Genomic DNA, 14,080 nt, shown 5'->3' with positions numbered 1-14,080 from the left:
TTCTATATTTGATCGAATTACATTTTCATCGCGCCGGATTGAAAAGTTCGAAAGCGACGGTAACGGACAAGAGTCGTGGACTTACCTTGTTTAAATGATGTGACTCGTATATACTGGATATCGACTAGATCGTTGATGTATAACTTCGAGAGTTATATTTCGGAATATCAAAGGCTGATATCGCGAATATTAGTTCAGCTCGGTTTCTCCTTTCCACCTCATCTGTACGCACTGTGTGGTAAGGGACTGCTGCCGGCTCGCTCCGCGTCCGATAATTTATATACGTTAACCACGACGTCACGCACCGTGATAAGAGATGCGCGCGCGTCATTTACGACAATCATTATTGTCCCACTCCTCGAAAGCAAATAATTTTTTGTCTCGATAGATGGATGAGAGAGAGAGAGAGAGAGAGAGAGAGGAGGAGGATTTCGATAACAACGACGATGACACGTGCATACCCCGCATGACTCTCCCGCTCCTCGCGGATTTATCGGCGGATTTCTCAGCGCAATTAATAAAAACAGGCGGTGGCGCAACCGCGGCGACATGCATTCGCGGGCGGAAAGTCAATAGTCCAAATTATTTGGACCGTGTACTACGTTGCAGCGGGATAGCTGAGAGACTGACGTCTAACGATGCGGTTTGACATAAAGTCGTAAACGATAACGAGCAATAACGATGCGGATAACTCATGCTTCGCAAGAGTAAGAGCTAAAAAAAATTACGCGCGTCACACCACTTCGGTCATCGACTCATTGTGCTGTGTCGAGTAGCGCAAATGATACATTACGTATTTAATGAAATTAAAAAGAAGAAGCGTTTTTAAAGAAAGACCACTACTTGTAACGTATTATTCTCAACGTGCTGAGGGATTATTATTACTCGTTCTTCTCCATTTTTTATGTTCCTCGTATCCTGCGACGAAAGAGCGCGGCTCCAAAATGTTCCTCAAATCTATTCAGCGAAATAGATGCCTGGGAAAAAATGATTATATATGATTATATATAATTGTATAAAATCGTATATGAATTTTGCCTGTATACCGTACAAGCGTGTAATATTATTTAATATTAAGTTATATTTCTGGAATATTAATAGATGGTTGTATGTCCACTTCTAATAATATTAAAAAAATAATATTATTAAGTGTTATTGTAATATTAGATATTTTTTAAATATTCAATTCTACATATAATGTATATTGTTGTAGTTTTTTATCTCAAATGTACTCGATATTGCAATACCAATTGTTGTTTCATTATATAAACAAAGTCGAAATAATTTTATGTAAAAATACGTTTTGTACTAAAAAAATTATACATGTATTATATTTCATTTATATATTTTTTCTATATTATTATTACATTTTTTTAAATATTCTAAGAACATTTTTTATAATATGCCAATAATATTATATGAAGTGGACGTGTAACATCAACAAAACATTCCTGTAACAGTAAAAAATATCACATAACATTCTTAGAATATTATAAGAATATTATTTTAACATTTAATAACATTCACATGATATTCTAGGAATGTTACGCACTTATAGGATATGGAAGAATACAATGTGATTGTGAGACACTTCACATATGTATGTGTGTGTATGTGTGCGCTGCGCACATTATTTTATCGAAATTTTATTAAATATTTTTTTTACGCGTAAAAGCGATCCGCGATGAGATTAATGCGTTGAGAATTTGCGCAGCGTCGTCATGCTGGCTGTTATGAATCAATTGCGATCGTCTCGAGCGGGGATTACAAAAATCACGCAAGTGACGCACGGATAAGAGTGCACAGCCGGAGCTCACGTGAAACTCTCGTGCTGTCGTAAACGAGAGCGACGTTAGAACGACGTGATCGTGATACGCGATTACCAATTCCGATAAGAAATCCTCCACGTGTTCACCGCGTCGTATAGCGCGTAGAGTAATAAGGCGAAGTCCGGAGTACAACAGAGTTTCACGGAACTTTGTCGAGCAAACACATCGACTCCCACCCAGAACGCGTCTCAGAACGCAAAAAGCATGCGGTAGGCGCGTGTGAATTTAGAAAAAAAAAAGAAATAAAGTGAATTTTAGAATAAAAGAAATTCCATCGCAATTGTTAATTTCCCCGTGAGGAATTCCGCAAACTGCTTGTTTGCTTGCGTTCGCGCAACTCGTTCATTCGAAGACTCCTCGGAATTTCGAGTGCTTTGATCAAGCGAGGAAAGTTTATTGTGGAAAGTTTATCCGAGAGAGTAATTCCTTCGCTTTGTTTGCGCGTATCGACAGTTTAAATTTAGCCCGTGAGATAATCGCCGTAAGACAGGCAGATACACCTGTTGTTTCGCGGAATACCGCGATACACACCGCGAGTCACAACGCAATACGATCTTACAGATATCTGCTTGCGTTACTTTCGATTCAATTTGATATCTTTGTTGGGGATAGAATATCCCTGCCTGTTACATTAACAAGCACAATCAAGTGGAGAACCCACTTGAAGTTCAAACGCCACTTCACGGATTAAGAACGGTGGCGAAACTTTATCTCGTCGATACATATGCAAACTTGTTGTTATCATCGCGCGCGTTATACAGGGGTATTTGTGGAGAAGTGATTTCTACATTTCCTTTAACCGAGAGACACTGATTTACAAATACGTACATATTAAGAGAGACACTTGACTAAAGCAGAGTCTACGATGAGAATTTAAAGTTTAAGAAATTTAAGAAATTGACCAATCGCAATTGATTATTCTTCTATAATTCGATTATGATTGGTTAATTTCTTAAGGCTTGAAGCCTATTGTAGACTGGGACTAAGGATACGATATTTAGTTCCCTCTGATTCAACGTAGCCCCCGGGAAAAAATTATATATGATTATATATAATTATATATAATTATATAAAATCATATATGAATTTTATCCGTATATGTGATTACATATATGATTTTATAATTACCACAGTTCCGGGTGGCGATTTAGCAGAATCTAAACAAACCGTTGCGATGTTGAGCGACAACACGGATACCAGACACTTTTAGCCGAGTCTCGTAGATAATTTCTCTTTGATGTATCGGGCAAAACACTTCCTGCATCGTTTTGCAGACGAAGGTAAGGGTAGGAGGAGAATGTTTTGGAAAATGCCCGAGATAATTTAACTGCTCTAGTGCGGAAAAAAAGAATATGTATGAAATTTGCCCATATACGAATATATATAATCAGACATGTCTACAACGAAAAAATACTGTGGTTTGCAAATTATTTGATGATATATTCGAATGCTTCTGGCTATTTACGCTTCTGACAGCACGTAATGTCGACATTTAACTAAATGACAAAGCATCATTTTTTTCATATAGACATATATGATTACATATGTAACTACATAGGTAGGCAAAATTCATATATGGTTTTATATAATTATATATAATCAAATATAATCATTTTTTCTCAGGCTATAAACATGAGTCCAATTCGAAACGGTTATGCATCTACAAGTGTTTACAAGTAAAGTTTACAAGTGATAGCGCAAATTTTCGAAACTTTTTTTATCAAAAATGGAAAATAAGAAAGAAAACATTGTGTAAATTATTAAACTGACGTTAAATTGGCGTTAATATATAGTGCGATATGAGATGGGTTGAGTGGCCGCGTGAAAAACATCATGACTGTTTCTCATTTGTTCACATCACCCAGCTTTAACTTCCAGGCGGCCGGCACTTTTAAGAATGTTTCATAATGATACTTTGGGGATTATGTCCCTGTAAAAGTTTTTCAATGGACCGTACATATCGGTCGACCAAAAGGGTATCCCAAATGGGATACTTCCGGCCGCCTAGAGGTTAAGCGGGGTCTACAATGAGAATTTAAGCTCTAAGCTTGAAGAAATGGATCAATTATAATCAGTTATTCTCTTCATATTCGATTGTGCGCTTAAGCGGGGTCTACAATGGGAATTTAAGGCGTAAGATTTAAGAAATTGACCAATCATAATTGATCTTTCTTCTATAATTCGACTGTGATTGGTCAATTTCTTCAGTGATATGTTTTATATTAATTTATACCGAAATTCAAACATCAAGTCAAACTTGTTCCTTTATCTTGCATTTTGTTACAAACACCTTTCTTCACTATACAGGCTCTCCTCACGACATTGAACTTTTACGGTTGAACGTCAGAATAAACAATTGTGTGTCATTTCGTCGAGATACTAATGATAATGCAATTGTTTCTCTTGCACTCTCTCCCTTTCTCGACGCTTCAAAAAAATTTCTTTGTAAATATTTCTTCCCGGTCGCCGAAGCCGAGGTGTTCCGCGCGATTGAGCGGTTCACGCGCGCGTACGGATGTGCTAGCGTTTGCCTGACTGAGCGTCGGGCATCCCTTGTTGGGAGGGGTGGTATTTAGTAGGGCACGTTGTATATGTTCAGGCTGCGCGCCGCCGTTCTGTTTCACTGGCGCGTCGACGGCCGCGTGCGACAGCTCGCGCGCGATCGCCTCGATCGAGCCTCGCGGCTCGGTCGGCAGCCGGCCGACCGCCTCGAGCCAGTGATCATCTTCGGTGCGGTCGCGCACGAGGTACGAGACGGAACGAGGTTGAGCTGAATTCGACATAGTCTCAATTGATCTCGGTGGATCCTGCGGAGATCATGCGCGTTTCGAGCCGCGATATAAACCGAACGCTCCGCTCGACCGGGATCGATACTGATCGATGGTGATCACGGGCGGTCGAACGAGTGAAGAACTGACTTTTGCTGAGTGATAGACGGGGAATAACAAAGAATCAAAGAAGACGTCGCGGAAGAGAACGGTGTTACATTCCGATAAAATGTATATTTGATTAACGAAAAAGATAGGAAAAAGAAAAGAAGAAGGGAAGAAAGAGAAAGTAGGGAACCATGAAAGCGTCTAGGATCTTAACAAACGTTCTCGCGGTGCGACTCGAACACGATTACACGCGATAAAGGCCAACGAGGAAAATGGTGTTCGACCCAGCGTACGAAGAGCAGAAGAAACAATTCTTCAGACAAAGTTATGGCGCCCATTTACCCGGGTAAGTGCATGTGAATTCGTTTATTCGCGTTTTTCTTGACGCAATCAGTGGTCTTTCTGCTCCGATCAACCTGTCTGATTCAACAAAGTGTAAGACTTCAAAAACTGACGGCGCGAAAACTTGATAGCGCGGAGTTTCATGACTGCATCGTTAGTATTATTAATGTATCTAATTGAATTTACGGCTCCTGTTATCGCAGACACTAAATGTCTCGTTAGTTTCACATGTTGTTGCGTAATGTATGCAAATGCATGGTGTGTCCAACAAAGGAGCTCGTAAGATATCGTACGTGTAGATATCGTACTTTTTCATCTACTTACTCCAACGTATTTTTACGTGCTGAACGGCTGTTAAAATGTCAAAATAGGATGAGGCAATAATGATTACACCACTTTGAATATCCTCGAAATATGAGAGTAGGTGAAAAATTTAACAGAAAAACCTCCTACAAATGTAAACTTTTTTTTTATCTTCATTTAGTCATTGATAAAATATCTTTATTGTATTCAAAAATATTCAAAGTGATAAAAAATAGTTATTGCCCTACCCTGTATAATTCGAGCAATTGAGGATTAACAAATGCTTCGCGGCAATAAACAGGCACTGACATATATCAAACTTTCTCAAGGAGCCGGTCTAATTTCTTTACACATCGCTTTTTCGGCAATAAAACGAACGCTTCTAACACAGTGGTAAAGGATCCACTTTTATGCATAATGTATGTTCGCTCGATGCATTATGCATTCGCGGTATTTCATCGAATGCAGACCGCAGCAGCGAACAGGACGGAAAGAGAGAGAGTCGAGATGTCTCGGTGCCGAGATTACCCACGTCAATTCCGACAAACCAGATCGCCGTGTGACCCCCGGAAACGTGCATCCCCGAAGTATTGACCTCGAAGTCGCGCGAGGGACGCAACTGCTGGCACCGTGGTTGGTACCGTGCCAATTTACACCCCCACGTCCACGCGAGTCTATCACGCACAAAACTACCCTGCCTCTCGGCTGGTGGTATGATATCACCTCGTGTACTATTTATCGTGATTTACCCTAGCCCCCGTGATATCGACCTGTGCGAGAGAAAGAGCGCGGATCGAAAGTGGCCCCGGACCGAAAGCAAGAGAAGAATACATTGGTACTTCTCAATTCGTTGACACTTCGTTCACGCTGATCTCCACTGATTATTTCAATGTTCACCTCAAGTTTGAATCGCCAAAGATACGGTGGACATTGCTTCCCTACCGGCTATATATTTCATTTCCGAAGTGGAGATTAGGATGTTGACGCTCTTAAAAGCAATTTGTGCCTACTTAGATGACCTGTAAGTAGATAGATAAGTGAATTTATTTACACCTTGGGGCTAAGCCACCCTAAAAGCTTCGCAGACGAAGGCGCGGAGAGAATTACATAGTAAATACAGAATAAAAGAAAGAAAAGGATAAAAGTAAAAAATAAAGTGAGGACAAGAGTAATGATAGTTTAAAGATAAAGATTCGACTCGGGTTGTTACACAGTCGGTTACGTTTTTACATATAAATATTATAGCGCTTGTGACTCCGCGGCAATCAACGTGTCAACAATACGCGTTGATATCTTTCGATTCGCCGTGCACACGCCGTAAACACCGACTCGAGCCTTTCATCGCCGAAGCGTGTCGCACGAAACGCAATGGCTTACTTAAAGTGTCGACAAGAAACTCGACAGTAGTCCGAAGCGATCGACTAGATACCGTCGCGATATCTCGCCTCCTTGACACTGATCTTGCGATATGGACTGGCAAGACGGTGCAACGACCCAGTTACGATTTATGTAGATCTCACGACAGTCGTGACACGTGACAACCAAGCGAATAGGAGCTTCGCCGTTGCTTATCCCACCGTGACCGCCACAAAGTGAAGGCTCGATTTACTGGGTCACCGGTAGTTCGCTTTTACGGTTCTGCGATTACCTTATTTAGGGATCGGCCGTGATATATCGGTCTCTGTCGGACTCACATTTTATTAATGCGATGTCCACAACCATCGTCGCGTGGAAGTCGGCTGAGTTGACTAAGTCGAAGCCGAAAAAGCGATCCCGAGTTGTCGACTCGGCCCGTGAGTCCATGTTGTGTTCTCGAGAAGTTTCCGAATGAAAGCTAAGGTAACTCCACATTACTTCTGAATGAAGGAGACGGATAAAAATCACGATAATACGTATGGAAGTTTGTCCCTTGTAAATTTGACTATATCCTAAATATATCGACACGGTGAGTAACTACAAGCATAGGTCTAGCAAAGAAGCCATTCATGCATATGTCGCGCAACGTAGGTCTCTAGTGAATTAGACACGCTTCACAGGAAAGCGCCTATAACGTGTTCGCATAATAGGTCATAATTTTGCACGCCACACTGTTGTCCAATATGTTTCTCTATATTTCGGTCATGGAACACTAGACTGCAAATTGGTCAACTTATATTGACGACCCATTGCGCTACATCGCAGAAGTGAAGACCGAATGATGCATCGTAGTACAGCCGTTATATATATATCATTATACCTGAATTCATCATATTCTGTAATTTAATATGCTCAGACTTTCATTGAAATTTCACACATAAATGTTTCTAGGTACACCGGACATTGTCCAACACTCAAATTTCGCGTTGGGAAAAGATTCGGAGCGAGCACGGAAGAGATAATGAAGGTAAAAATACCTACAGAACATCGCTTGTATTAAAAAAAAAAAAAGGGGGGGGGGAAGAAGAAACAGAAAAGAGCTATAAAATAACATAACAGTTTGTGTCAGAAACGTGTATATCTACTATTACATTACGTATTGTCACAGGAATTGTTAGAAAAGAAAATACTCAAGACTGGACCATACAGACCAAACTCCGGTAGGGAAGTTCAATTGTTGAGTCCACGAGACAAGGAAATCAGAAAAGACTGGAGTAACGAGCCGAGACTCTACAAGGCACCTCCCTACATCCTAGGATATACCGGTAACTGTTAGGACTTCATCTCAAAATATTCTTTCGAGAAAACATTTATTCGGTTATTTATTTAAACTTCGGGGAATAGTGACCGTAGAGAAATGTCGAGGCATCGATATCGTCACAGAATATGTAATTTGAAGTTTGATCGCCATCGAAATGTTAATTCAACGGCGTGTTCAACAAGTCGCGACTGATAATGACCTTTCGTGAAATTTCCGTTACAAACAGATCGGTGCCACGTTCATAAAAAAAAAAAAACTGCACGGTCGAAAAAAGTATGCGATGGAAAAATTTCGCTTTATCGCTCCGAAATGCCGATGTAGAAACTGAGATTGCCTCGGCGCGACCTTCAGTGCACGCGATTAGTGAGTAACTAATTGACCAACTTAAATCGTTTGCAATTAGCAGTTTACTTCGCGCGCGCGCAACGGAAACTCCACGCCCACATACGTGTTCTATCGAAGTGATAATATAAGCATGAAACATTATAATCAAAAATAGACTATCTCTCACTAATATAGTCTCCATCTTGAATATAGATATTAATCAATGAAACGATCACATTCAAAATTTATATGTGAAAAACTCAATTTCTAAAACGCGGCGCGTACCTTTTCTAAGCGACCGCAATTCGACGCAGCCGTTATTCCGCAGGATATATTCCGGGCTTCAGCAGCAGGTACGGACTACCCTTCATGAGAGCTGTGGAGGCCGGCGCCAAGGAATGGCACGAGGCGCAAATGAAGCTGCGAGCACGACGGGACGCGATGAGGGCCCATGCCGAGCGAACAGATCCGAGAAATCTCCTCTCCCGGGCGAGGGCGGACAATGTGGACATCGAAATCGATCATGGTCATGATGAAGACAGAAGGACCTTCGGTACTGTCATCGCGCGTTACGCTTCGCTTGCCCGTTGATCACTTCCGGCCCAATGTAGCACAACAACGTTGCGTATAATAGCCCAAATAAAAAAAACTGCTGGCTCTAGCAGCGATATTTCCAGCCCAATCTCATATCAGGCGCGCAAATTAATTCGGTGCCTTTATCTTTATCTATCACAAATTCGCTTTAAATTCGAATATCTCCTCGCCTCATTTAGTAGGTTTTGAAACGTCAACCTTAAAGTTTAAAACGTGCTATATAAATTGACGACATATTATATATGATCTGTTCTTTTTAGCTGCTGAAATGGTGCAATAAGTTAAAGTGAGACAAGTATATTTTGTCTCGCTCTAACTTATTGCACTAGTTCAGCAGTGCAGCTAAAAAGAACAGACCAATAGTCTTTGGCGGCGTGCGGGAGTGCGCACGTGCTCGCCAGCCCTTTGTATTCATAGTATCTATTTTGAACGAAATCTCGGCAGAACGTATTTTCTGTAATCCATATTTTTTTACTTATGTTGAGTGGTGTTGGGGCATATACTCTTTGAGCTGCTTCGGACCAATATATTAAGAGAGAGGGAGAGAAAGAAACTGACAATATAACCTCTCAAAACAACATCAAACACAATGGCCATCGACAAGCAGCATATTAGACACTGCATTCTCTTTACTTTCCAATTAAGAAAAAATGCTGCCGAAGCTACAAATATGATTTGCTCAGCTTTGGGGGAAGACGCTATAACATATAAAACATGTAAAAAGTGGTATCAAAAGTTTCGACGTGGTAATTTCTCCCTTGCTGATGAAGAACGTTCTGGGGCGCCGAAAAAATTTAAAGACGAGGAGCTTGAACAATTATTGAATGAAAATCCTGCTCAAACTCAAGACGAACTTGCGTCACGGTTAGGAGTAACCCGTCAATCAATTTCCCTTCGTTTACACAAGCTGAGAAAAATTCAGAAACCAAACCAATTGACTCCACACAAGGTCAGCTCGGAGAGCAAGAAGAGGTTCGACACGGCGATGTCCTTATTAACGAGATACAAAATACATTTAAGGTCATATTAAATGCACTTCCAAATGTTCCGTAGTCAATGAAACGATCTATACAGCGTCTGAAGATGAAAACTTCAGATGATCTTAAATATAAGACTATAGCAGGTATTCATAATTAAATCTTATACTTAAAATTGAGTTAAGTTCATCTTCAGATATTGCACTGATCGTTTCATTAGGCATATTAGGTATTTACTGTCAGCTTATACACTTATATCATTCTAAAGATAAAAAGTGCAATCTAGTCCGCTTAAAACAAAAAAACCTATTAGCTACACTACATTGGAAGATAAACTTAAGACGGTTTTATATGTAAGATCTGATTATGAATACAGATTCAAAAGGCCACGACTATATAAAATGTGCTCATTGTTACTTCAGATTATCATGTCTCACCGGAAAGACCGCCGATCGTCGGTTACACGGGCCACATTCCGGGCGCAAGAGGAGAAGTCGCACTCTCAAAAAGGTATGCTCAAGCTGCGAGAAAGGGATTGGAACGCCTTCAAAGAGAACGTGAGGAAAGGCTGAGGGCTAAGGACATGTCGACCGTGCAGAGGGTCCTCGACAATGCATATCTCGACGAGACGGGACACACGCGCGCATAAAAGTCTACTTAATTCTGATGGATCTGATTTTCACCAATATCTAATCAACTGTAGTTGAATTTCTTATAATAAGAATGGGAAATCCGCTGAATATGTGAGAAAGAGATAAATCTCCAAATTGTTAGATACTCTTTTTGGTTACCTTCGAAGTGTGACAATCGAGAAAGAACTAATCTAATCTACACTTGACTCGAGATTATCGATTTACTTAGACGACGAACGCGTGGATCGTCAGAGACACATCTGCGCCGCATCCCCGATGTCTTTGTCCATGTAAATGCAAAAATAAATCCAAGTGATGTACGTAAGTTTTACTCAACATGCTTTGAGCTTCCAATGTTCATCAGGATTACGCACACACTCGCACCCGTGCTTTGTACTTAGCACAGAAGGAATACGAATTTTTGGAAATATTTCCACCGGGAAATATCTTCAAAGAAACCGAGAAATATTACCGATGCATGCTAGTTCCATTTCGGACGAAATGAACGAAGACAATACACGTCCAAGTTTCAGAATTTGCGAAATGGATCGTAGCCGATGTATAAACGGTCCGGACAATATTACACAACATTCTTATTAGCAGTCTTATTTATCGAGATATAACCATGTGATACTTGTCTGTATAAATAAAAATTGATTCGTCCTGCTTCATAGAGTAATCACAATACAAGTGTATAAAATGGTATAGTTTTTTTTAATCGGTAATAAAATAGTTACGAAGATATATAAACAGAATAAATATTTGTATTATATATGAGTAATACCTTAACATAGGTCGGGTGTTGTGACAGTTTCTTCTTTACCGCATCATCGATGACGTCATTCGCGCTGCGGAAGCCTGCTCATTCTCTCCGTTTCTAATTGTACGGTTTTGTTCCAACACTCTGTATCCAGTGCTGTTTTTCCATAAGATATGGACATCAATCTGGCGAAGACTATCAATGCGTGTAGATTGTCCGCATTTATATTCTTATTTAAGTTTCGCATTTGTACGAAATAGTTTTGAACAACCTAAGGCAAAGATATAAAAATTAATATTAATGTAATGTCAATCTCTTCAGACACTAACTAGACTGGATAATATCAAGGATTAATTATGCCTGACATACCTCCGTAATCTGTTCGTCAAAGACGAATTCCGTGTGCCTCAATGTTTCCAAGTACTGACGAATATTCGTCAATCGATTATCCTCCTTCAAATATTGACGCGCAGCTTCAAGCACTTGACTGTATAAATTTTCCGAATCCGCATCGACATTTAGGATAACTTGCATGGGGCACTGCAAATAAATATTTTATTGCTCAATATTCGCTGATAAGATACAATATATTTCATGACACAAATAAACACTTACCGGAATGAAAGATTTCACATCGGAAAAGATCAACATTGGGAGATCCGTTTCGTAATCCATCGAGTAATACTGGAAGTCATATTTTAGTTTCTGAAACATAAGCAGGTCGGAGAGCGCTTTGTAATTCTCCTTGCCGGTCATAGTGAGTTCTCCAGCAGTTAAGCCTGTCTCATCCAACACCAGATGTGTGTGATTGCTTAATTGAAGAATACCGCTCGTCAATCTGTTACATTCATAATCTTTCCTACATAAAATAATGTAAAGCTATTTATCTTGCAAGATGATTCACATACACACGTATGTTCAGAGACGCCAACTTACTTTGGAATCAAGGCTAATTCGTTCAAATTTTCCAAAGTCACTTCTAAAAAGTGGCTTTTCTTGACGAATAATGTTAAAAAGTTATAAAACTCTTTCGGAAACGCTCTGAGTTTACTGGCTGGGAAATTCGTTATGTTTAGCGGGAACGTGCCGGCACAGAAGTAATCTTTCCTCCTATATCTGAAAAAATTACAAAATAAAAAAATACTATATATGAACTTCAAAAAGAAAATATCTAGACAAAAAACACATACATAATTGAGAGCAAGTGGCATATTAAGTAATCTGCAGCTAAGTGGTCTCCGAACAATAATTGGCTCAATATTATATGCAAATCACCCCTGATGAGCTGTGCCTTGGAAATAATTTCCGGAGCATTTACGATCTGAGGTTTATTGAGTTCTACTACCTTCACTGCGTGTAATCGAGGCACCAGAGAAGCTGGCGGATTATGAGTATTTATCTCAGCTTCATTCATCTCGTCTTCAGAAGCACGAATTGTGCCTAACATCGGATCTAACGATATAAATCCTACTATGTCGACAACTTGATTCAGCTTCAAATTTGTCCCATCGTAAATCTGTAAAAAAATAAAAAATAATGTTTCGTCTTAGATCTTTAAAGAGAAAAAATCAATTCAGAAACTGTAAATAAAAAGTATATATTTATCTGACGTATATTCCCATGCATTATTTAGTATACCTTTACTATGCAAGCTTTTCCTCCGTCGATTGGGATAGGAAAATTTAATATATGCTCTTCCGAAACATTACTTTGAACTTTTGCACTACAACCACCGTTACTCATGTTTATATCGGTATTATCTCTCAAAACTTTTTCCTTTTTCGTAATTGGCTCTGAGCAGTCCATTTCCTCCGCCTCGTTATCATCTCGATCATTTAGACTTCTTTTACCTATACTATTGTTATCTGTTCCACTCGCATCAGACTGTTCTATGTTTGTATTTATTTCTTTTGCCCATTCGTTTAAACCAGGTGTAGAAATTACAATGTAAGTTTGTCTTTCTGAGTTTTCATTCGTGTTAGATTCAAAGGATATTTCTTCATGTGGCTATGTATACACAAAACAGAGGTTAAAGATCTTGCATAACAATGCCATGCAAGTTTTAGATCTCAGAGAATGAATGTATGCAGTCTTATACATGGAACAAGCTACGCTTACAGCTTCCCACACCTGGACTGCACAATTTTTATCTAGACCCAGTATCGTATCTAAATTGCTCATTTAATAGAAGCAAGGATAACATAAGACATTCAGAATACAAAAGAATAACATCAAATGCCTCATCATAATACTTCTATAAAGTCATAATGAGTGATTCTAAATACAAAGAAATAAATTAAAGAAATGTTGAAATTTATATAAAATTTTCCATTTTTCATAGTACTACTCTAATCGAATTAAAACAATTCAGCATTCAATGATATCAGGGTCAATTGGGTTCAGGCCAAAAAATAACTTGAAAAAAATTTTGATGCATAAAAGAAAGAAGTATACAAAAAACTTTCTAAAATTTTCAAAACTTTCTCAAGTCTCTATATTAAAACAGAAGGCTAAATATAAAAATAAAGGATACTTACTAAGCAATGAGCTATATCTGAATATATTCCATATCTAATATTGCTTTCTCCAGTTCTAGTATTCCTTACTTCATATTGTTTAAAGTAATATTCAGGATCATACATATCCTGAACCATACCTTGGAATCTAACCAATTGCTTATCTTTTATATTGTGTAACTGAACGTTATTCAATAAAGGTATCTCTTTCAGTATATCAGAATTTTCTAAAATTTGCTGACAAGATGAT

General features: G+C 39.1%; 2 protein-coding genes across 2 annotated transcripts in view; one reads left to right on the top strand and one right to left on the bottom strand.

Moving 5' to 3' along the window:
* Window positions 1-905: 905 nt before the first annotated feature.
* LOC106746313 (mini-chromosome maintenance complex-binding protein) overlaps window positions 906-14,080 on the bottom strand; it is a 14,438-nt gene continuing 1,263 nt past the window's right edge. Inside the window, exons 4-11 of the mRNA XM_014622802.1 lie at window positions 13,852-14,049; window positions 12,953-13,321; window positions 12,505-12,830; window positions 12,251-12,430; window positions 11,930-12,173; window positions 11,684-11,854; window positions 11,339-11,585; window positions 906-977 (exon numbers count right to left, since the gene is read on the bottom strand). Coding sequence (XP_014478288.1) covers window positions 11,394-11,585; window positions 11,684-11,854; window positions 11,930-12,173; window positions 12,251-12,430; window positions 12,505-12,830; window positions 12,953-13,321; window positions 13,852-14,049 — 1,680 coding nt within the window. The 3' untranslated portion in view covers window positions 906-977; window positions 11,339-11,393. The remainder of the gene's footprint in view (window positions 978-11,338; window positions 11,586-11,683; window positions 11,855-11,929; window positions 12,174-12,250; window positions 12,431-12,504; window positions 12,831-12,952; window positions 13,322-13,851; window positions 14,050-14,080) is intronic.
* Window positions 4,441-11,381, top strand: LOC106746312 (protein FAM166B-like). The gene is made up of 5 exons (XM_014622801.1): window positions 4,441-5,051; window positions 7,658-7,733; window positions 7,875-8,031; window positions 8,680-8,904; window positions 10,345-11,381. Exons 1-5 carry the CDS (start codon window positions 4,978-4,980, stop codon window positions 10,569-10,571), a joined length of 759 nt encoding a protein of 252 aa, XP_014478287.1. The 5' UTR covers window positions 4,441-4,977; the 3' UTR covers window positions 10,572-11,381.

The sequence above is a fragment of the Dinoponera quadriceps genome, unplaced genomic scaffold, assembly GCF_001313825.1.
Source record: "Dinoponera quadriceps isolate SergipeBrazil2010 unplaced genomic scaffold, ASM131382v1 scaffold566, whole genome shotgun sequence".
NCBI classification, from domain to species: Eukaryota; Metazoa; Arthropoda; class Insecta; order Hymenoptera; family Formicidae; genus Dinoponera; species Dinoponera quadriceps.
The sequence above is the reverse complement of the archived record's forward strand: the minus strand, read 5'-3'. Positions and strand labels throughout refer to the sequence as shown.

What these genes read in the sequence shown, in the direction of transcription:
- LOC106746312 (XM_014622801.1), top strand. Translation starts at nt 4,978, where the DNA reads ATGGTGTTCGACCCAGCGTACGAAGAGCAGAAGAAACAATTCTTCAGA. An exon ending in GCACGGAAGAGATAATGAAG is followed by an intron (nt 7,734 to 7,874) that starts GTAAAAATACCT and finishes GTATTGTCACAG; the next exon opens with GAATTGTTAGAAAAGAAAAT. An exon ending in TGAAGACAGAAGGACCTTCG is followed by an intron (nt 8,905 to 10,344) that starts GTACTGTCATCG and finishes TTGTTACTTCAG; the next exon opens with ATTATCATGTCTCACCGGAA.